Here is a 23681-nt window from a genome sequence, read left to right on the forward strand (position 1 = left end):
AGAAAAGAACGTGCTATCAATATCAATTTGTTCCTACTCAATTTAATTAAAAAACAAGGTTTGTCGTAAGGAAGCAACGCCAACTCGACATCCTCCAGAAAAAGCCCCGCAGCAACTGCCGCCCACAACATTCTCCTTGCCTGACCATTCCATCACCACATTCTACTCCATTGTAGCTATCCAACACTCTGATCAGCACAGAATGTTTTGAAGATATTCTTGTTTTTGGTAACTCGCTCTCCATCCGTTTGTATTTTTTACTTCAAGGTCTCTTATTCTGTTTTCCAGTTTAGAATAGCTGTAGCACATCTAAACTCCACGTGTTCTATGCCACATTGTACAAACTCTAAATTTAAATAGGAGTCTCATTAGACTTAAAGGAAGATCCTCAGATGTCGTCACTGATGTAGCACGCTCCTATGAAGTTTAACTCATTACACGAATAAACGCAAGCTATACTGAGATGGATTCTGAATCATTGTCTATAGTGGCTTCATCCAGCTCAGTGTAGCTTTGCGGATTCCACATCAACTCCTTCCTCGCTCCAGAGGTCAGGCAAAAGCAGGATCTCTCGTATACAGACGGACAGAAGGCAATCTCGCATGTAACAGTTTCTTGATTTTGCTCCATGCATAGTGCCAAAATAAACCCACTTCCTCTTACAGCCTGGTGCCAACAGCTAAAGCTTTCTTTATACAGAAGCTAAAATACAGTGTCTGCTTGTTACTTCCTTTTAAGCTGCAGTTGCCAAAAACACCACCTCCCCTTTCACTGATCTGCCCGGAGAGTTCTTACCTTGATCTCGATGTTGCCTACTTTCGTGGAGGAACGGATGATAGGGCGTCCCACCAGGGCTGGGAAAATATGTTCGGGGAAGTTGGAGCCTGCGTAACCGCATTTGACAAACTACAAGAGGGAGAAGAAAGAGACAAGTAAAACAATGGAAGATAATGATATAACCATAAAGCAATGTCATCCACAATCAAAGAACCAGGTGACAAAGGTGAGTCAATCAGGAGAACAAAACACCAGCACACCTTTCTTACATGGTTTTACCATATTTCACAGAAAGGTTTAATTAACCAGCTTGAAAACGTTGACTTATAAAGAATCACAACCCTTTTTTTCTTTTATTTCTATGCCTAGACAATCCTCTTTATATTTTAGTTATTACATCTGCTAGAAGAATTTTACATTTTTCCTTTAACCAACATTATGGTAACACTGCCCGAGCCTAATAAAACAGGGGCTAATATGCTTGTTCAGATCCTGAGTCCTCAGGGTTTGATCCTCTTTATTGTGTATTCTCTCTGTTTATAGCATCAGAGTCGACAGTACTTCAGTTCCTGCTGGTCCCGCAAACACTTTACTTTGTTTTCTTCTCTAAAAAGGCCTTTCCTAGTATCCTCTTTCTGTATTATTGGGTGCATTCCCCTCTTCTTCTGGCAAGAATAAAACACTTGCTGTATTGTCAAAGGAGCGACAATTTTTTCACTGTCTCTAAAGCACATTTGAAATGAGTTACCAAATTTGTGTCAAGTTATATAATCGCAAATACATTCACAATTAGTTTTATTTAATACTCCTGTGCAATATTGGGATTGATCTTAAAACATGATTGGTGTTCTCTGTAAAATAACTTTTGGAGTTTTCGTTTTTTTTTTTTCACAGTATGATGTTAAACAGTTCCCATAAATAAGTAACTTGGATGAGAAAGAACATCGGAATTAAAACATGTTTTCCGTAGTTAAAGATATACTGCTGGCACACAGTATAAATCAATCAGATGCATGAATAGATCTGACTGAGGAAATCTCAGATAAAGGTCACAAGGGTGGTTCCTTATAATCTAGCATTTCACAGGTTTATTTTTTATTTATCCTCCGTCTGTGATGTAGACCTTCTTGCTGGTAAGCTGAAGATCAACTTTGCCTTTGCAAGGTTCTGGGGAACAGTGGCCACATTCCCTACACCACCTGGCATTGCGGAAACTTCCTGCCTTTCCAAAGCCTTTGGTGGTCCCTTCTGGGTGGAAGCTTTATTCTTTTAAGCGGTTTCTCCTTTAAACATGTAATATTTGTGTCACCTTTTTCTTAGCATAGTAACAGATGGCAACCTTTGCTCGAGTTTCCGTTCACCAATTCATTCATCTGTTCTCATTTTAGCATATCCCCTCTAATGACATTTATTTATTTTGTGCAAAACTATTACAATTTGTAAACTTCTTGTCTTTTAATTTCAAATGTAATATTTCAAATAAGCCCCACAACAGAGGTAGGGTAAAGTAAAGAGGGAAGAGTAGCAGACAATCTACCCCAATGCAGCCACCCTGTTCCACTGACAAATGCCCCCCCCCCCCCTCTTTAAGACTGCTGAAATAGTTATAGGCTGCGAGGAGGGGGAGCAGGTCATGACTGTCAATAGTCCACGAGGGAGGATAATGTGTAGAGCTATCCTGCCAGCAGATTATCATAACTTGATTTTCCCTTCATCTCCCTCCCAGGAAGATGACCAACACCTACCTCTAGGGCTGCTGTTAGGGAGGAGGGGTGCCGGCGGCCGCAAAGAGAGGGTGTGTAATGAAGGTAGATGGAACAGGAAGGGTATGAGCTATATGAGGGGAAAGGGAACTTTGGGGTGAGCAGTCCACCCTTGAATTGGGACAATAAAAATGCGGACTAAATAAATTTATGAAATTATAGGTTATACCTTAAAAGGCCAGGGGTTGAATGGAAATAAACTAGAGCCAAAACGAAAGGGAACTACATTTCTGCAAACAAAAAAGAGAAGGAAACATACATCCTCTTTTTCTCTAGTACACTTCACTTTATAAAGCTTGACTCGAGCAGGCCAGCCTGAGCAACACTATAATTCTAGGTAACGTTTCTAGTTTTCATTGTATTATATCAAACTCAGTCTCAACCCTGAAGAATTTTCGCCGCACACATAGAAGGAAGCTGAATTACTCACAACAAAGCAAGTTTTGTGTTGTTGGGCGTTAACAATATTAAAACACTCATGTTCATCTGTTGGAAAAATACCACAATGTTACTTATTATAAGAGCGTGCCTAATGAAATACATTTTGATAAGTTACTACATGCGAGTACCTGGATCTTAGATATGCGAGTTTAATTAAAATTTGCAACAAGTGCTTCAAATCCCCTTCAAAGATCTTGAGTGCACTTTTTTTGAATGGAGTACTGCAAGTCAGTCTACTTGTTGTGTTCTTGACTAGAGGGCTAAATAAGTTGCTGCTAAGCTTCAAGACTCTGGTGGATGCAAATAAATATGTTTGGCTTTTATGACATTAGTTCTAACTGCTTAACAGATTAATAAATCTGGCTATAAGAACACATTTCAGAGGCCCACAGGGCACTCCAAGGCTCCTGGCCCAACTGTGATGGTTGAGGCGTTTTACTCCTGATGCCTGGGCTCGACCTACTATAGATCCTGAGCAACTAGGCTAAGTACCTCTTCTAAACTTAACTCTCAGTGGTAGCTGTTGTCAAGCAGTCGAGGCTCTCTAAAGGGGTGGTGGGGGAGGTTAGGAGTGTAGATACAGGTCAGTGAGCATGGCTCATAACTCAAAGTGCAAACAATCCGAGTAATAAATCAATGTGCAGTCCAATACTCTGCTTTCATAGAAAAATGTATTTGTATTTCTAACTCTATGCATTCAGGGCTCTGGTAGTTATCAAATAAATCCCTGGCCCACCATCCTTTGTGTAACATGTTCAGGGTTATTCCTAATTCACTGGTGGCCACATCCAGGCAATGCAAACTATTACATTGTACTCAGGAGTTCTCCCTCTGCCTCTTTATGAATTAGCCAAAAATGTCTATGGTGCTGCAGCACTGTTAGCAGCATGTCCCTGGGCCCAATGGCCCAGTTTCAAGTCTTACCCACTCCCATCTGTATGGTAGTATTCGGCAGTGCAGCAAGTGTCCTCTCCTAGGGTGCTCACAAGTAAAAATCTTGTAAGGCGAAGTTGGGCCACTCGCGAGGGATGCTCAGCCTCTCGTCGAGCAATGCAGCCGGTCTGTTTCAGTGATCGGAGCTGGTCCCACTCCACAGTTACAAAAGGTAAGTTGCTCTTCCACCTGGGGAGGGGGAATGCTGGTGTGATCCTCCCGCTCCATACCGGACCTCCAGCAAGTGTACACTGACCTCAGTGGCATCTTGGTGAACCTTGGTGACGTTGTCAGGTATAGATCACAGGGTGTTGTCTTGACTCACTGGTTACAACAGTCTTCTTCCTGTCCAAACGATGACCTAAATTTTATGCCCAAGTGATCCTGAAAACCCCTTCTGTCATACGGAGTTGCCACAATAATTTCAATTAGGGTGCAGACTCTCCGATACAACAGCCCTTACTACAGTGGCCCTCCTGGCACACGGGGCCACCGATTCAGCAATTTCAAATCCTGTGTCCCTGGCCCAAAATTAGTTCACTGGTGACCGCCCTCAAGGGAAAAAGGGACTCCACAGTGAAGCCTGGTGCTCGCAGCTCACCGCTTCCTACACTGCTCCAATTAAGGTGGCCCTCTTCTGGCATATCCTGGTCGCAGAGCCAATATTGCACACTGGCAACGGCACAATCAGTGCACAACCTCAAACCTCACTCAGGAGATCCTCATGTAGGTCTTCCCACTGGACCTCACTCCCTCCAATGCTCTCCTCTCCCACACAGGTCTTGGTAAGCAGGCAGGCAATGGTGTTCCAGGCTTTAGATGTTCCGTCACCCAGCAGGGGGAATAGAAGGCTTTAGCCCCCAGTCCTGGTCACAGGCAGAAGGCTTGCAGAGCTTCCCCTTCTCGCTCAGCCCTTCTGGCTGCTTGACAGATGACAAGTTTTTGGGGACCTCCCCTTTTATAGTTCTTTTCTAGACATCATATGTGATTTAGGGTCTTTGCCTTTAAAGTTTTATGCTGGGGTTCTGCTTCTTTTGAAGTGGGCTCGTCTCCTTCTCATCTTCCTTCATAAAACAGGTCTGTCATAGCAGGCAATACTCTGAAACTGATTATCTCGCAACATAGTCCATGGGAGTGACCAGACTTCACACCTGGATGCGAGCCACAGTTATACATGCATTAAATGTTAATCCCAAATCCTCAGCCCTACTCTTTGATTCCCTTATCAGCCCAATAGCCCTTATTGATCTATAAGCCCCTTCCTTGTGATCTATAAGTGAATCAAAGAGTTGGCTTTTGAAGTTTAAAGGGGTCCTTTTCCATTTCCCTTTAGTGTGTCCCCCTCCTAGCTCATGGGAATGCAGCAATATGCAAATCTTTCTACGGGAATTCCTCTCTTCCTCGTGCCTTCACCAGGCAGTTCAGATTTTCCCAAAAACCCATGCCCTTCATATATTGCACCTCTGTAGGCCCATTTACTCAGTGTACAGTCACAGCACACTTATTGGTCAGCCCTAATACCTTTGTGCATTGTATTCTCACATGTACACATGAATTCAGCATACACAGTTCGGTACTGAACATTTCTATATTCAACCAGGGTGTGCGATTTTAAAATACACACACTGCCAGCACACACACACTCACGGAAGCTAAACACCACTTCACCCTTCATGTATTTTACTTCACGCAAACACACATACACCTAGCACATGCTTTCACTGCACGTGCACTGCACAGCACTAAATCTGTCATGTCATGTATTTCTTACAGGCATACATACACTCAGCACATGTACCAGTCTTGCATGTACTAAACATTAATGCTCTATCCATGTACTGTACCCTTTCCAGGCACACATACAACCAAGCAGACTCACTACTCCTGCACTATACAGCACTCTACATCTACCTGATTTAGGGTGAGTTAAGCCCCCAGCTGCATAACTTTTAAAAGATGAGTGAGCCTGTACACCTCACTCCAGTAAGACAGGGTAAAAAGGTCCTGGCCACTACTACTGATCACTACAGGGGATGCTGCCCCCCCCCGAGCCTGTGCTGCTTAACTCCTGGTGAAGGCAGTAGCCTTCAACCACTATGAGGGAAGCGCTTTGGGCCCCCCCTCTTGGTCCAAGACCTCAAACTGTGAGACAGACCTATATTATGACGCACATGCATGATTTGTCTTCACCTAGGACAAAAAAAAAGTCTGCATAAGGGATCCCGATAACAGTACACATGGGAACTCAGGGCAAGGTTCATGTCTTTACCATGCAGAGGACTTTTGCGTCCCAGCACTAGCCACTTATACCAAAAAAGCAATGGATAGTTCCTGATATTTTGGTGTTATACTGTTATATGTAGATTAGTACTTGGGTTGAGGTGAAAATATATTAGCATTTAGGTTATCTGCAGAAGAAGGAGTTATTTAGGATGTGCAAAGTAGTATTTAGTTGGCTGCCTGGGGAAGTGCGACTTGCTTCTGCCTTCACTAACTTGACTATTGACTCCCAAAGGTATTGCTCATCACAATCTACAGGGAGTGCAGAATTATTAGGCAAATGAGTATTTTGACCACATCATCCTCTTTATGCATGTTGTCTTACTCCAAGCTGTATAGGCTCGAAAGCCTACTACCAATTAAGCTTATTAGGTGATGTGCATCTCTGTAATGAGAAGGGGTGTGGTCTAATGACATCAACACCCTATATCAGGTGTGCATAATTATTAGGCAACTTCCTTTCCTTTGGCAAAATGGGTCAAAAGAAGGATTTGACAGGCTCAGAAAAGTCAAAAATAGTGAGATATCTTGCAGAGGGATGCAGCACTCTTAAAATTGCAAAGCTTCTGAAGCGTGATCATCGAACAATCAAGCGTTTCATTCAAAATAGTCAACAGGGTCGCAAGAAGCGTGTGGAAAAACCAAGGCGCAAAATAACTGCCCATGAACTGAGAAAAGTCAAGCGTGCAGCTGCCACGATGCCACTTGCCACCAGTTTGGCCATATTTCAGAGCTGCAACATCACTGGAGTGCCCAAAAGCACAAGGTGTGCAATACTCAGAGACATGGCCAAGGTAAGAAATGCTGAAAGACGACAACCACTGAACAAGACACACAAGCTGAAACGTCAAGACTGGGCCAAGAAATATCTCAAGACTGATTTTTCTAAGGTTTTATGGACTGATGAAATGAGAGTGAGTCTTGATGGGCCAGATGGATGGGCCCGTGGCTGGATTGGTAAAGGGCAGAGAGCTCCAGTCCGACTCAGACGCCAGCAAGGTGGAGGTGGAGTACTGGTTTGGGCTGGTATCATCAAAGATGAGCTTGTGGGGCCTTTTCGGGTTGAGGATGGAGTCAAGCTCAACTCCCAGTCCTACTGCCAGTTCCTGGAAGACACCTTCTTCAAGCAGTGGTACAGGAAGAAGTCTGCATCCTTCAAGAAAAACATGATTTTCATGCAGGACAATGCTCCATCACACGCGTCCAAGTACTCCACAGCGTGGCTGGCAAGAAAGGGTATAAAAGAAGGAAATCTAATGACATGGCCTCCTTGTTCACCTGATCTGAACCCCATTGAGAACCTGTGGTCCATCATCAAATGTGAGATTTACAAGGAGGGAAAACAGTACACCTCTCTGAACAGTGTCTGGGAGGCTGTGGTTGCTGCTGCACGCAATGTTGATGGTGAACAGATCAAAACACTGACAGAATCCATGGATGGCAGGCTTTTGAGTGTCCTTGCATAGAAAGGTGGCTATATTGGTCACTGATTTGTTTTTGTTTTGTTTTTGAAAGTCAGAAATGTATATTTGTGAATGTTGAGATGTTATATTGGTTTCACTGGTAATAATAAATAATTGAAATGGGTATATATTTTTTTTTTGTTAAGTTGCCTAATAATTATGCACAGTAATAGTCACCTGCACACACAGATATCCCCCTAACATAGCTAAAACTAAAAACAAACTAAAAACTACTTCCAAAAATATTCAGCTTTGATATTAATGAGTTTTTTGGGTTAATTGAGAACATGGTTGTTGTTCAATAATAAAATGAATCCTCAAAAATACAACTTGCCTAATAATTCTGCACTCCCTGTATGTCAGCTGCCTGGCGAAAGAGAAGCACTGCTGCCAATGTACTGAAGGTGGGAAAGACAGCTGGAATGGTGGGTGGAGGTAAGACAGTGACGAATGAGGACCTCTGCAAGGCCCGACACATAGCCCATGAGACATCACTAGCTCTCAACCAAGCCTATAAATCTAGATGACATTCTCTTGATGCCTCCTCCAAGTCAAAGGCCCCTGTCCTGGGAAGAAAAGATAATACCTCCTTGTCTTGATTGTGGCGTTACTTGATTCTCCCTTCCTGCTCTGCCAGCACCGTGGGCCACAATACAAATGGACACAATGTCAGGTATGGAGACATCTCCCGCTACAGCACACTAACACCCCTTGCAATGTTCCACCAAGAGGTCAGTGCCACCAATCAGTGGCTGGCTTACAGGTGCATGCCTTTCCATACATAGAAACTGGCCAAAGCAGAAAAGATTTGAGAAACCGCACCCAGGAGTGACTGCAACAGTTAAATACATGGCCATCCCTACTTGAGGCACTTTGTAAACAACCACCACATAACAAAAATGTTTCACTTGGCTTCAGCAACAGGCAATGGAGTGGCATTTGTGAGTTTTTTGTGAGTAAATGTTCCACAAGTGCCATTAAAATTAAGCAGAAGATGGCAACTGTATTTCTCAGATATTGTGGCCAAGTTCTCATGGCCCTTCAAAAGGGCAGCAGAAGCCCACCCTGCCATCAAAAAAGACCGTTGCTGGTCTTTACAACTAAAATAGTACAACCAAGAAAGGGGTATTCATACACTCTTCTTCATTTGGCAGTCACCATTTTTGCAGCATGCTACACACACCCTGGAGTACTCCACCACTGACTCATACTTTGGAATAGGTACAGGTGCCGTACACAGGAAACATGAGAGGGTCTCACTTTCCCGCACGAGTGAGGATCAGCCAACTGTTTTTTCACAAGTTGCAGGCAGCTTCACAGCACTACTGTTACTTAATATCAAACAAGCACTTATTGATATATACCTTTAAATGCAAGGTCGATCCTGATGAACTAAATCCAAGTTGGTTTCCTTTCAAAGTGTCTCCAATTTGCCCTCAAATACATATGAGTTGAAAACAGATTTGCACTCATGATACCTCTCAGGAAACATTCCGTCCCACATTCCTTAATGCATTTACCCACAGAACAATAATCACAACCCGAATTTGGTGCACAATATTCCGTCTGTTTATTAAAATTAGAAACATATTTACAGGGGGTTTCACAGGTCTCCTTGACTTTGCTGTGAACTTTCCTTTTCTCCTATACGTTATCAAGCTCGGGTGCAAGCATCATCATTGCTCTACCAGCCTAAGACAATATCATTGGTTACTATAAGTGCATTGGTGTTTAGGTGATTTCAGTGCAGAGCAGTTAAATCCTTGTGCAATCTTTGATAGGCGTATGGTACCCAGCCTGTTCGACTAAAGTCACTGGCAGGATCTCTTGGCAGCGAGTCTGCTGGCTCTGGTTTCCATTTCCTTTACTCTTTGTTCCCAGTGAGGGCGCATTATTCTCATCGCAACTTAAAGAATTCCATTTGCTTTCATACCAAATTGGGACAAGTCAAGCCAGACATTTTATTGGAACCTCTAATCATAGGAAGCCATCTGCAGCCCCAATAATGGTTGGCGCTTCTGTGTCCATAATGCAGGGTACTGGGTGGAAAGTGCATGATGATGATGAGGAGCATAAAATAGACCCGTGTGGACCTTAGATGAGTGTGCGTAGTAGGGGGCGAAGATAATACATATCTTGAAACCAGCAGGCACCAGTCGCCCTCTCTGACTTTTACAAAAGCTAAGAAGATGCACTCTGCCCAGATAAGAGGAATCAGATTTTAAATAAAGCACACGCGTTGGTTCCCCGGACCTGCTGTCAAGGGCCTAAAACATAATAAATACCAACACCATCCAGAAAGTAGTTATAACTTCTTCAAACTTCTAAACAAGCAACTGGGCCGTCACCAATGAAATATTTGCCACACATAAGGTCCTGTTGTTTGAGTCGAGGACATGGCAAGGTCTAGATTCTGGATTGGCTGTTTCTGTGACCTGCCTTGAGGAAAAGCAATGATCACTGCCTGGTGTGAGCAGAGGATGCAGCTCTTAATCCGGATGACAAACAGGAAGGTCAATTTCCAGAAATAGAGGAACACTGGTGTTTCTCCCATTCTACCTAGGCCTTCGAGCAGAGTACTGCTGGCTGTGGCTAGTTGAACTGATTCCAAAGTGTTCAAATGTAGCTTCTAGCCACTGTGGTTTAAAAATTATCCTTAACTAAATAAATCGATCCCAACCAGGTTACAGTATCAACTGGTGGTTTGTGCAATAATGGATTCTACAGGGAATGACTTGTAAGTGGCATTGACACACCTGAAAACTGAACAGCTTGACTGGGCCCACGCCCTCACTTTGAAGATACTTCCTTCTGATGGCTAGTACTCCTTCGGCAAATACACAAAAGGAGAGCACTGGGAGTGTTGCTAGCCCACACCGCCTCCCTAAAGAAATCTATAATCACTAAAGGTGTGGGGTAGTAGGGAACCGAAAGTAAGACTGGGTCAGTCTTAAATCGGTGTTGGTTAGGTCGCTTTGGATCCTAACGCGAGGGAATCATTGTTGGAGAATATCCAGACGGGGGGGGTTTGTTGCTGTGTAGTCCCACAGGGGAAGGGGGAGTCTCCCTTACGGACTAGGTGGTCTCACACACATAATAGTGTCATGCTTCATCATATGGCCACCTAGCCCCACCCAAGCAAGATGATACTGCTTGGGCGGACTCAACCTCTTGGTTAAAAGAACCAGAGGGAGTACTGAAATTAAACTTACTGGATAGTTACTTAGATCCAGATGAGGTGGGTAATAAAATTACCAAGCATGTCACTGATAGTTGCTGCTAGTTTTAATTACTTTCGGTTCCCTACTACCCCACACCTTTAGTGATTATAGTACTCCTTCGGGACATAGTTTTGGGTGCTAGTTTTATTCCAGAAAAGAAAACTGCATTAACTTATGCTATGACCAGTTGGCTCCCGTGAAAGTCTCCCCCCTCAAAGTTGCACAGTTCCTCCAAACTTGTACTGCATGGCCCCAGGTCCACCCCTGATAATTGTGAGCTGGAGCATTTCACATCTCACACTTCACTTCTGACTTTGGGGGACTTCTGTTCCAGTTTAAATGGTAGGATTTTGTGTTTCTTAAATTTTGTGGGGCTCTTTTTGATGGGGATTTATGCCACTGCAGGCCAGACCCCATGGCAACTGCGAACCAAGTACAAGGCAGATATATGAAAGCCACTTTGATACAATACAGATTCTGTCTGGCACCCTTCATGGGCTGTTGACGAGACTAGCTGAGCCCGTGTACAAAGCCTCAGGGCACAAGCACAGTACATGGTGGTTGGAGTCAGATCTTGTTCTCAGCTGGGATCGTCCGCATTTTTAATTAATATTTGTACCTGCCCTACATATAAATATACATTTTTTTAAACGTAGCCACACATGGACACTGAGTGAACGAGCCAGTAAACACTGGCAGCTTTAGGACACAGTGTAAACGCTTCACCTCTGACCTTCTTGAATTGCACTGCATGGGCCCTAATCACGACAGCAGCACTTCAGCAAAAATCCTGAAATTCTGGGTATATCACAATCTCCTCGGGTCTCACACCGTCTGTGTGATATAATGTAAATTTGAGGAAAAAGAAACCTGCAGGTTACAATATTATACGTAACAACTGCCAAGCATGGACTCATTCATTCCCAGACAGTCGCCTTCTCCACGACTGTATGAACTCAAATGACTGCCAATAACTGAGCGCATGTTACTACACACACCGTTCCTTTATTAATACAATATAAATACAAACATTCTACATATAAACTTCCCATAAAAATTGGGGTGAGGGAAGGTTCAGACACCACCGAGTGGGGCACAAAAAAGACTGTCTTCTGCCAATTAATACCCAACGGGTCGGCACTTTTATGTATCAGCAGATGCAAGGCATATTTCGCTGCATGAGAACTTAATTTACTTTAAGTGCAGCAACAGAGAACTATTTTAATTCGATTAAGAGCTTACTGTAAGTACAGTGTACGTTAAAATGTGGGTTATATTTTTCAATTGTTGCAAATGATTTTGTGACGGCGTCTTCCGCCGCTCAGTAACGACACGCTGCCCGGGTGAGTACCTGCTAAGGACACAAAGGGCGTAGGTGCGGTGAACAAACCTCCAGAACTCTTCCCACCGCCTCCCGGTTTTAACACACGGGCTGTTGTTTACCAGCCGCGCCTGACACCAGCAGGAGGCGGCCACCGCCTTGCGGGCCGGCCGCGTTCTTATCACCTTTCAGGCGGGGACTTTGCCCTCACATAATTTTAAACAGGTGCCAGTGCATCACCCCGACGGGTGAAGTGGGATTTCTCACTGTAGATCATATTTGAGATTAAAAAGAGGGCAGAGAGCAATGGATGGTGAAAAGAGGGCGACCAGACGTCCCGAATTTCCCTGGACAGTCCCGGGTATTTGAGGACTGTTCCGGTGTCCCGACGCTTTCGTTGATTTTAAAGAAATGTCCCGATTTTTGGGACAAAGGTCAGGTCAACCTGCGAGTTCGAGGTAAAAGTTATGCACTCCTTTCATATGCAGTTCTAGAATCTTAAATAATTGAAGACGTCGTTTATGGGTTTCTGCCCGTCTGCTGCTGCCTACGCACGAGCGAGTCTCGCACATTTACAGGAAAGGCCAGATCTAAAAGTGAGACTAAATGCTTTAGCCCTGCTTTTATATCTGACCTGTCCCGGTTTTTCCTTTTCAAAATCTGGTCACCCTAGGGGGTGAGTAGACGGTGATTAGGATTAGAGGTGAGCGAAATTCCGAGGTAATCTTTGGCCACCTCGTGTAAAAGGCAGAAAAGTGGAACAGGATAGGTTCTTGTAGTGTAATGTAATCTAAACAGCGCCTAATGCACCCCGGACGAGGCCCGTCGGTGCATAAAAGAACGTGCAGCGTGCAATAACTCGGGCAGTGGGTGGTTGTAACAGTGGTGAGTTGCAGTTTGGCCTAAGAACAAGGGTTTTAATGTGATGCATGATGACCGGAGTGGGACATCAGAAGTTGCTCTCCAGCGACTAATAGCACAGAGATTGAGGGGTAAAACGCATGCTATTTACATTTATTTCTGCGTCTGTTTGCAAGAGCGTGAACAGTGAGAGTAGCATATGAAAGCCGCGTTTTGATGCTGTGGGTGATAAGTAGTGGAATGCACTTTTCATGCCGCTGGACTGTGAAGCTCGCTGATGCCTGAAGAGAAACGAAGTAGGGTGAGAAATACCTGTGCCTCGTATTAGACCTACCGTCCTCACGCCGCAAAGGTCCAGCCTCTCATGTGAGAACAGTCCTGAGTGACATCATACCCATACTTTTCTAGTTAGTGTTGTGTTTTTATAATGTCCTGCGCACGGGACAGGTAGTAGCAGGGCGCTTGCAGCACAGTCAAGAGGCCCAGTTTTGTATTGTATTTTCCTGAGCGGCGGCTCGGCGGTCGCGGTCAATTCCCTCAGGAGTGATCATTACTGTCTGACCACACCCGTCGGCCACGCTCTATTTATTACAACTGTCACGTGACCCTGGGGCCACAACATAAACGCACCTCTGGAGGGGTAGCTCTCGCGAAACCCCTGGCATCGGTGCTTCAATGGTATGGTGCGCGACTCCGTTTAGTCATGAGCCCAACACTACATTCCTCCCAAAATTACAAATAGAACAACAAACTAAAACTTAAAGCTTAACTTATTGTCAGGACTCAACATGGTTCTGGGTCACCACCTCAGTCAATTATACCAGATAATCACGCAGCCTAGTGGAAGGCACCGGATTCACTTGCAAACTGTATCGCGACTCCGCAGCTCTTCTGGCAGGCGTCACTAGCGTTCCAGGGCTCAGGTCAGGGCCACTGTCTGTTTCCAGAAGCACCTCGACCGCCTTCACCAGAGTCACTACTCGGCAGGGACTCTTCTGGTAGATCATTATCAGAGGCCTTGCCAGAGTCTGCTGGAGGGGGATCATCCCGGAGGGGGGATGAAAACGCTTAAGCCACGAGATGTTGCGAACAATCTGGTCCGTACCTCTTTGTGCTACCACAACAGACCCCTTGCGCGGGATGACAGTTCAGGGGCTGTCTTCAAATGGCAGCTGGAATTTACTGCCCGGAAACCTGTCTTGGACAAGAACTCTGTGATCTACTTGCAAATCCGAGGGAAGTGATCTCCGTCGATGGCTGGCCATGTCGTTAGACTGTTTCCTTTTGTGATACCCCTTGTTGGCACAGGTGTCCATGACTCATGATGGGGAATGACATCTGTCACCACTCGACCCATTGAGAGGAGACTTGGAGCGACCCCCGTTGTGGAATGCAGGGTCCGACAGTAGTCACAGAGAAAATAATATAATCGCTAGCTCTAGCATCTCCCTCTTGGCAGCCACTATTCAGACCACTTTGTTTAGAGTCCTCATAAATCTTTCGACCTCCCCGTTGGCTTGGGGCCATCTTGGAGTAATCTTTCGGTGTCTTATACCAAGCAAGCACAGATACGCTGCAAATTCCCATCCCTGGAACGGGGGACCATTGTCTGTCTTTAGTTCTTGTACCACTCTGTGGATGGCAAGCATTTTCTCCAGTTATGGTATTACTTCGGTTGCTGTCAAAGTGTAGATCAGTTCTACCTCTGGGTAGCGAGAATAGTCGTCCATCAGCACCATCACATGCTTGCCATCGGGTAGGCCCCCAAAGTCTAAGCTCGCTGAGATCCATGGTTTCTGAGGTTGTTTCTCTGTCTCGATGGGGATGGGTGCACTAGGCTGGCTTGTTGCTTGGCACAAACGGCAGGAACCCACCAACTCCTCAAATTTTTCCTCCATCATCGGGAGCCACACTTTGGTGGCAGTCGACTCTTGGTTTTCACCATGCCTTGGTGGCCAGCATGAGCTAACTGGACTGCTCTGTTAGCAAGGCTGGCGGGAATAACCAAACGGTGCCCTCTGAGGAGACATCCTTCGTTGCTGACTGTCAGTTCTTGGACACGATACAGCCCCTCCATGGTCTTTTGGGCTTCTGGGTTGAAGAGGCGCCGTTGTTTCTGCCAGTTATGCCATGTGTTCTACTTCATGGCTTGTAATGTTCGCTGTAGGTTCTCATCCGTCTGTTTGGCTTGCTGTATGGCTTCCATCGAGATGGGTAGAGGCCGGGACCTCTCAACCACACATTTTACATACTCTTCAGTTTCTAGAGCGTCATCTTCTTCGGTGGGTGTGGCCGGCCTCAGGTGCCTTGAGAGGTAATCCACCGGGTTATTGGTTCCAGGGCGGTACTCAACTTTGCAGTTATATTCTTGCTGCTGAAGCATTCACTTCTCTATGCGTATAGGCGGTGCAGTTGAACCATGGAACGGGCGGTTTGTGGTCGGTGGTGACAACGAACTGGAGTCCATACACATACAGATGAAAATGTCTGCACCCCCAACGAATAGCAATCGCTTCCCGTTAAATTTGGGAGTATCTTCTCTCTGTGTCTGTCAGGGACTGACTGGCATAGGCCCCTGGGGCCAATTCTTCTGGGTGAACCTTCTGCAGAAGCACTGCACCCAGTCCCGTCGGGCTGGCATCCACTGCCACAGTTGTCTTGCACCATAGGTCGAAATATCACAGTGTAGTGTCAGCCGATAACGCATCTTTTGAAGTTCGGAACGCACCTTCATGGACTGGACCCCACAACCACGCAGTGGTGGCTTTGGCCAAGTCTCGCAGAGGTTGTCTCAGGGACGTGAGATCCTTGATTAACCATCCGCAGTAGTTTACCATACCTAGAAAACTCCGGACTTCAGTCACACTGGTCGCGGAAGAGCATTCTTGATGTCCGTGACCTTGTCGGGGTCAGGAGCGACACCTTCCGACAAGAAGGCATAACCAAAAAAACTGTATCTTGTTCTTCAAGAACTCATATTTCCCTTTGTGAAGGATGAGTCCAGACTCCTGTATGCGCTGGAGGACTTTTTTCAGCTGTATGTGATGTTTCTGAATGGTCTTTGCGTAGATCAAAATGTCATCACTGACGTTGATGACTCCTGGTAGGTGTCTCAGCAAATCCCGGTTTGTGCTTTGAAAAACGTCTGCCGCACTGGAGATCCCAAAGTTCAATTGTCTGTCGTAGCGAAGTCCGACGTGGGTGGAGAATGTCGTGAAGCAACAAGATTCCTCTGCCAAGACTAGTTGGTGATATCCAGACCTGAGGTCGAGCTTGGAGAACCACTTCACTTCACTCAGTTCTCCTATGAAGTCGTCAATATTGGGAGTGAGGAGGCGCTCTTGTTTTATCGCCGCATTTGGTAGCCTCATGTCAACACAAATCCGGACTTCTCCTGGTTGCTTGGGTTTCCTGGCTACCACAATCGGGGAGACCCACAGTGTACGGACTTCCAGGTTTTCAATGATCCCTGCAGTTTCTAGATTTTGTAGTTTCCGTTCCACAAGGGGTCGAAGGTGCAACGCTATCCTTCGATGTCTTAGAGCTACTGGTTGGACTGACTGATCTATATATAGTTTGATTTCCTTATTTCGGAGACACCCTATTCCTTCAAAAACTTGGGCAAATGACTTGAGGATGTCACTAAGAGATTCAAAGTAGACGCCAAAGGTGAAAGTCACTATGCCGAGGGCTTCTGCTGTATGACACCCTAGAAGAGTGCGCTGGCCTTCTTCAGCACCATAGACATACGCTTCAGTTCTGTGCGCCCCATGACAGATGTGAGCTCGGAACTTCCCTCTCATGGTGAGAGGTTGAACTTGCCCACAAGCGAATACTCTGATGGCTGTCGGTGTCAAGGATGGTAGTGGACGCAGTGTTTGAAAGGTCTCACCTCACATGACATTGATGGACACACCAGTGTCTAATATGGGTGTGACTGGACACCCCGCTACTAGTACTTTGCATTTGGGTAACCTTTCATTCCTCCGTGCGGCCGTGCTGATGGTGAAAATGGAATGGATTGTCTGTGTCATCTCCTCGTCATCGTCCATGTCACTGCCTCGGGAGGGAGCGTGGAGGGCTGTGTTCACGGTAGTTTGGGCGGGTACCCTTTTCGCAGAGCAGCACACTCTAACAAAGTGATTGAGTTTACCGCACCAAGCGCACTTCTTGCCCTTGGTTGGACAAGATGATATGGGAAGCGTTGACCCTCCACATCTCCCACATGTTCTCTATGGTGCGGGTGGTTCTGGAGTCTGGGTCAGGAGGAAGCTGGTATGACTGCAGCAACTTGTTCACTTTTTGCTGGGCTCTGCAGCGCGGCCTCCATATGGGAGTCTCTTGCTTTTGAGAGCTCCTTCGTTCTCCCCATTGTTAGGATGTCTGCAAGGGAGTGACCTGATTTCTCTAAGATCCATTCTTGTAGTTTGGATGAGGCTCAGCCCTGAATAATTTGGCCTCTGATTTCGTCATTATCGTTGTGGAACTTGCAAATGGTGGCTAGTTCTCGGAGTCTCATATAGAACGTGTCAATGGACTCCTCGGGTAGTGCTGGGCTTGCCTAAATATGAACCTCTCGTAGTCCACATTGACCATTGGTGCAAAATGTGCTTGTAAAGGTATGATAAGTGTCAGGTCTGTCTTTGGCTCCGCTTCTACTATCGTTTTCAATATACAATGTATGTTCTTCCCTCCCAAGTGCACCAACATGGTTCTTTTTTGTGCATTTTCCACCTTTGTGGCTTTGAAGAAAAAGAGTAGTCTCTCTACCCAATCCATCCATCTCGTAACCTGTACAGACGGGGCACATTCTACTATGAAGGGCTCTTCGGGGGTCTTATTTGTTGTTTCCTCCGGTTTTTTTTTTTGGCTACCTCTCTGGCAGTTGTGAGACACGGTGAGGTGTAGAGACACCACTTTTGTGTTCTGAGGGTGGGGAACCACCGGGTGACCTTGTTAGGAAATGTTATCCTGCAGGGTTTGATTTTATTTTTGGCGGGGGGGCAGCTCTCCCGGCACAATTGCAGAGCGTATGGAATCGTGTGTTGCTAGGCAGGGCCTCACCGTTGACAAAGCAGGTAAACACACTGAGGCAGGGCTCTGTGCCTTTAAGATGCCGTGTGAGGTAGGAGGGGGCGTGGCCTGTGCCACCTCATCGGCCCTATGCAGCAGGTGCAATTACTGCAAACTAGGAGGAAGGAGTGAACAGACAAGAGGGAGCGGTTCAAAGCAGAGAGTGAGTGAGAAGCACTGGTTAGAAAGTGAACCAGGGAAAGTATGGTAAAGATTGTGAGAAAGGGAGCATAGTGCGGACTGTGAGAGCGAAGCATGAAGCAACCAGACAACAACTTCAGGGAGAAGTCCGCAGAGAGTGAGAGAAAGGCAAGGTGCGACCAGTCGGTGAGGGGGATGCGCTGTGCTATCAGTGAGAGAAGCAAGGTGCGACCAGTGGGTGAGGGGGATGCGCTGCGCATACAGTGAGAGAAGCAAGGTGCGACCTGTGCGTGAGGGAGAGCTGCTGCACAGACAGTGAGAGAAGCAAGGGGTGAGCAGCGGGTGAGGGAGATGCGCTGTACAGACAGTGATAGAAGCAAGCTGTGAACAGTGGGTGAGGGGGACACCACAGGCAGTGAGCCAGTAGAAGGACTTGGCAGACTGTGGGCCTAGACAAACTGAAAGAAGCACTGTGCAGAGCGTGAGTGAAGAAGAATTGTGCTGATTACAAGAGAGAAGGCGCAGACTACGAGGGAGAAGCACAACTGGGGAAGGTGCCTTGTTCTGACAACCTCTATGCCAGCAGAAGCACTGTGCACAGAGTGACCTGGGAGACTTGCTGTGCAGACAGTCAGGTGGGAGAAGGACTGGGGAGAGAGAGTGAGCCAGGAGATGCACTGAGCAGACAATGACCTGGGACAAGCACTGGGCAATGACTCAAGAGGAGAAGAACTGGCAAGAGAGTAAGTTAGGAGAAGAGATAGGAAGGGAGCGAGCCAGGAGAAGGCCTGGGGAGAGAGTGTGCTGGGAGATGGGCTGAGCAGAGAGTGTGCTGGGAGAAGGGCTAGAAAAAGAGTGAGCCAGGTGAAGTCCTGTGCAGGCAGTGAGCTGGTACAAGCACTGTGCATTCAGGTAGCCAGAAGCAGTAATTGTTTACCCCACAACCGGACCCTGGTCTCACGCTGGCTACCATAAAAAGGTCCAGAACATGGGTACTCACAAGTATTTTCCAGTGCGACACACTTTGCTCTGTGATATGTCCAAGGGCTGCACTGATGCCAGCAGGGTGGTGTTCGGGGAGTTGGAGGGGGAGGTTTGTGGGAGGGTGGATGTGTGGGAAGTGAAGGGTATACATCTAGGGCCTTAGTTATGGCCATGTTTCCCTCAGTGAAGCGCATTCCTGTCCTTTCCCCTGCACTGGCACATAATGGGCTGCTTACCGCCAACACAGGCACTCTTGAACCATAGTGCACGGGTGTCCGCGTTGCATGCAGGATTGTTTTTGCACAAGGGACACCTTCCTGCACAACAACAGTCCCCCGAGGCTGTTTCCCCTTTCTGTGTGTGCTGCAGAATTATTTTTCTAGCGGGTCCCATTCCCCGGATTCAGTATTACTATTTAATATTGTTGTCCAGTGTTTCTGTATCAGACAGCCATAGTCTTCCTACAGTGAAAATAGCTATTGGGTGCTCGTCACTGTAAACTTCTGTTAACTTTAAATTTCTACACGTCCTATTTTTAAATACCATGCACTCTTGTAAGTTACAAGGCCTACACAGGGGGCGTATAACTATTTAATAAAGGAGTTTTTCTCCTGTCAAAAAACGTAATTTTGACAAGTCAGATTTTAAACTACTACAGTCAGGCTACAATGAGAGGCCTCAAGCTATGTTTGCACTGCCACTGAAGTACATTAGATTCTGCAGCCACTAGTGGCAATTAATTCCCAGGCAGGGTCAGTTCCTGCATTAATGAGTTGGGGTGTTGCCCCACTCATATTCCCCACCCCCTATTACATAGCAATCAACAAAAAAATATATATAAATGATTGACCTTCTAACTTTTTAATGTTTTTTATGCCCACACCCATGGCAGTGAGTCTTCATCTGCAGGCCGTTTCTGTTTGCGGTTTGGAAGGGGGAGGGGCTAACACCAGTGACCAATGTAGTATAGTGCAAGAGCACAACACCTAGCCTAGTGCCATGCAGTGCGCATGTCTGGTTGGACGGCTGCCTTTCCCCAGCCAGCCTGACATGCGCATTAAGGGCTCTCTCCACCTGCACAATAGGAAACTGGGGGTGATCAATGCTGCAACCCCCGTTCTCCTAATGAGTGGTGAGTTTCTCTGCTCAAACTAATCCTGGCACTGCTTCTTGGACAGGAGCAGTGGGTGGATTGGCTAAGAGCAGGGGCTGGTAATCCTCAGTTGCAGTGCGCGATGCAAGAGCTAAGCGTGAAGCCCCGATAGCTGTCCACACTGCCAATGCACAGCACTGTTGCCCCTGCTACAAAGTCTGAAGTTTTCTAAATGTATACAGGCCGCAACAGCCCAACCGTCCTTCTTGATGCCTTGGTGTGACAGCGGCATGAGGTTTGCTGCAGGAAAGGCGACCTCCAGCAGCTAAAGTTGGGGCCAGACAAGAAAGGTAAATTGAAAGTTCAGTGCTTCCAATGCCTGCTGCAGAGATCTGCATTCTGCCTGCAGCCACACAGTCTATTTCAGACAGAGCTGGCTCAGAATTTCATACTTCTGGTTAAAAATGACATGGATACCTTGCCCAACCAAACCAGACTCCCCATAAACATCTATGAGAGTCCCAATAAATCTCTTAAAAAAGGAATAACAGAGGCCTTGCAGGAAAAAGAAACGCTGCAGAATTACACTAAAACAGAGGAATATATATTCCAGTAACAAAATTAAAGCAAATTAATTTTTACTGGTGCACATTATGGGTTGTGCTGTGACTGCCAGCCTGGTAAAAGCAGTTTTGTGTAGCAAGCACGGATAGGATAGTGTAGGGTGGTACCATGGGCGTAGGAAGTGTGGGGGACGCGGGGGATATGTCCCCCCCAGATTTTGGAGTGGGGGGGACACGGGGGACAAGGGTGGGGGGGACGAGGGGACAGAAGAATTTTCCCTTCTCTTCTGTATTTCGCAGGGCCATTAGCGCATGAAAGCGCTACCTATAATGGCCCTGCACTTGACCTGTGACCTGCCTCCAGGACACTTGCCCTCCTCTCCTTTGTTGTGCTGCAGCACACAAGGGATTCTTTCTCACCTTGCCCCACAGCCGCCTGCAGTCTGCACTTCTGAGAACAAAGGGAGACTAGAGGACCTTTGTTGATTGCTGTCTGCATCCAGTCCCTCCTGAGCCCTACCCTTCCCTTCCCTTGAAAATCGAACCCTGAAGACAGCAGCAAAACTTCTGAAGATAAGGAGGTTTGGGTAATTAAATAAAGTATTGCCAAGTAACTCCCTTTCTTTTTAAATACAGTGCTGTGTTGCAGAGTATCTCCCTTTCTAAAAACAGTATTGTTGAGTTACTAGAGATATGAGCAGGGCGGGCTTTAGCGCGCTAGTGGCACCCTGTGCGCCAATGAATGTTAGGGCCCCCCTTTCTGCCACCTCTCTCTCACTCTCTTCTCTCCTCTGTCTCCAGCTTGCCTGCCCCAGTGCTAATTATTGTCCCCTAAGTTGACATCCTGCCCCCCCAACATTTCTATCCCCTGTCTCTCCCTCAGCCTTCCTGGTATTTGTGAAAGCCCGCTCTGAAGGGCAAGGGCTGTCTGTAAATCTCATTTCCTGCCAATGGCCTGTGGATGCAAAGCCGGCACTGTAGCAGGTCACAGGCTTTACAGGACTTAACAGGCTGTGGTGGAACAGAGCCTGGCACTGCTGGATAGACAGCGGAGAGACTAGCACACAGCACGGGTCCCAGGAAGAACCAGATGGCCTGAGAGATGGACAGGGCTAGGTAAGGCAGCAGGGCCAGCTCTAGGGCGATGCAACTGGTGCTGCTGCACTGGGTGCTGACTTAGGATGGGGGTGCTGTGTTTGCAAGTATATTGTGACTTTAAAAGCACCGGCTTGGTGTTCCTTGCCACCAACAGTTTCAGGCAACAATAAAAATCTCAAGATAATTCCGGTGATTAATGGTGTTCCTGGAGAGAGATTGAAGTTTTGTCTAGTCGGAGTTTTGACTCATCATAACGTACAGGGTTACTATGCCTGCTACAAAGAACGTCTACATGCAGATCACAAAGTGTATATAATGTGAATAGGTCAGTGAGTTACTGCTTTTGTCCGATGCAGGAAAGTACCCTCTTTTTGGCATGGTTACCCCACTTTTTGCCTGTTGTCATTATGTTTTGACTGTGTTCACTGGGATCCTGCTAACCAGGACCCCAGTGCTCTCTCCCATTACATTTGGTTGCTTGGACCACACACACCCCACATTTGGCGTACTGGTGCCCCTTATAATTCCCTAGTATATGGTACCCAGGTACCCAGGGCATTGGGAGATCAGGGGTGCCCCATGGGCTGCAGCATGCATTATGCCACCCATAGGAGCCCATGTAAACTGTGTCTGCAGGCCTGTCATTGTAGCCTGCGTGAAAAGGTGCTTGCACCCTTTCACTTCAGGCACTGCACCAAGTCACTGTAAGTCACTCCTATGGCAGGCCCTCCTAGCCCCAGAGGGCAGGGTGCAAGTACCTGTGTGTGAGGGCACCTCTGCATGAGCAGAGGTGCCCCCACAAACTCAGCTCCATTTTCCTGTACCTCGTGAGCGCGGGGAAGCCATTTTACGTGTGTACTGGACATAGGTCACCACCAGCTCCATAATGGCAACTCCGAAACCTGGGCATGTTTGGTAACAAACATGTCAGAATCATACGCCAATCCTATTGTTAGTATTGATTGTATGATTCCATGCACTTTGGGGGCTCCTTAGAGGATCCCCAGCATTGCTCCTATCAGCTTTCTAGGCTTTTCCGGGCAGCCCATGCTTCTGCCACCCCTCAGACAGATTTCTGCCCTCCTTCTGCTGCTTGAGCAGCTCATGCCCAGGAAGGCAGAACAAAGGATTTCCTTTGGAAGAGGGAGGCAACACCCTCTCCCTTTGGAAATAGGTGTTACAAGGCTTGGGAGGGGTAGCCTCGCCAAGCTACCGGTATGCTCTGGATTGCATATTTGGTGCCCTCCTTGCATAAACCAGTCTGTACCAGTTCAGGGACCTCAGCCTCTACTCTGGTGCCAAACTGGACAATGGAAATGGGCGTAACCACTCCCCTGTCCATCACCACCCCATGGGTGGTGCCTGGAGCTCCTCCAGGTGGCCACTTGATTCTGCCATCTAGAACCCAAGGTGGGCAGAGGCCTCTGTGAGCATCTGAGTGGCCAGGTCAGGCAGGTGACGTCACAGCCCCCTCCTAGGTGGTCACCCTGCTAGTTGACCAATCCCCCTTTCTGGGCTATTTAGGGTTTCCCTCTTCGGTGGGTCCTCAGATTCAATGTGCAAGATTCCAGCAGGACTCCTCTGCAACGTTTAGTTTGACTTCTGGCCACTGGAACCGCAACTGGACTTCACAGGAACCTACAATCTGCAGCTCCAGCAACGACTTCGC

The 23681-nt window shown here is 46.8% G+C and overlaps 1 protein-coding gene across 2 annotated transcripts in view; it reads right to left on the reverse strand.

Moving 5' to 3' along the window:
- The window catches only part of LOC138259955 (actin-related protein 2-like), a 110637-nt gene that overhangs the window by 62414 nt on the left and 24542 nt on the right, over positions 1 to 23681 (reverse strand). For both annotated transcript variants that reach the window (XM_069207961.1, XM_069207962.1), the window contains exon 2: positions 796 to 906. In XM_069207961.1, the coding sequence (XP_069064062.1) occupies positions 796 to 906 (111 nt within the window). The remainder of the gene's footprint in view (positions 1 to 795; positions 907 to 23681) is intronic.

Source organism: Pleurodeles waltl, chromosome 9, assembly GCF_031143425.1.
Source record: "Pleurodeles waltl isolate 20211129_DDA chromosome 9, aPleWal1.hap1.20221129, whole genome shotgun sequence".
NCBI classification, from domain to species: domain Eukaryota; kingdom Metazoa; phylum Chordata; class Amphibia; order Caudata; family Salamandridae; genus Pleurodeles; species Pleurodeles waltl.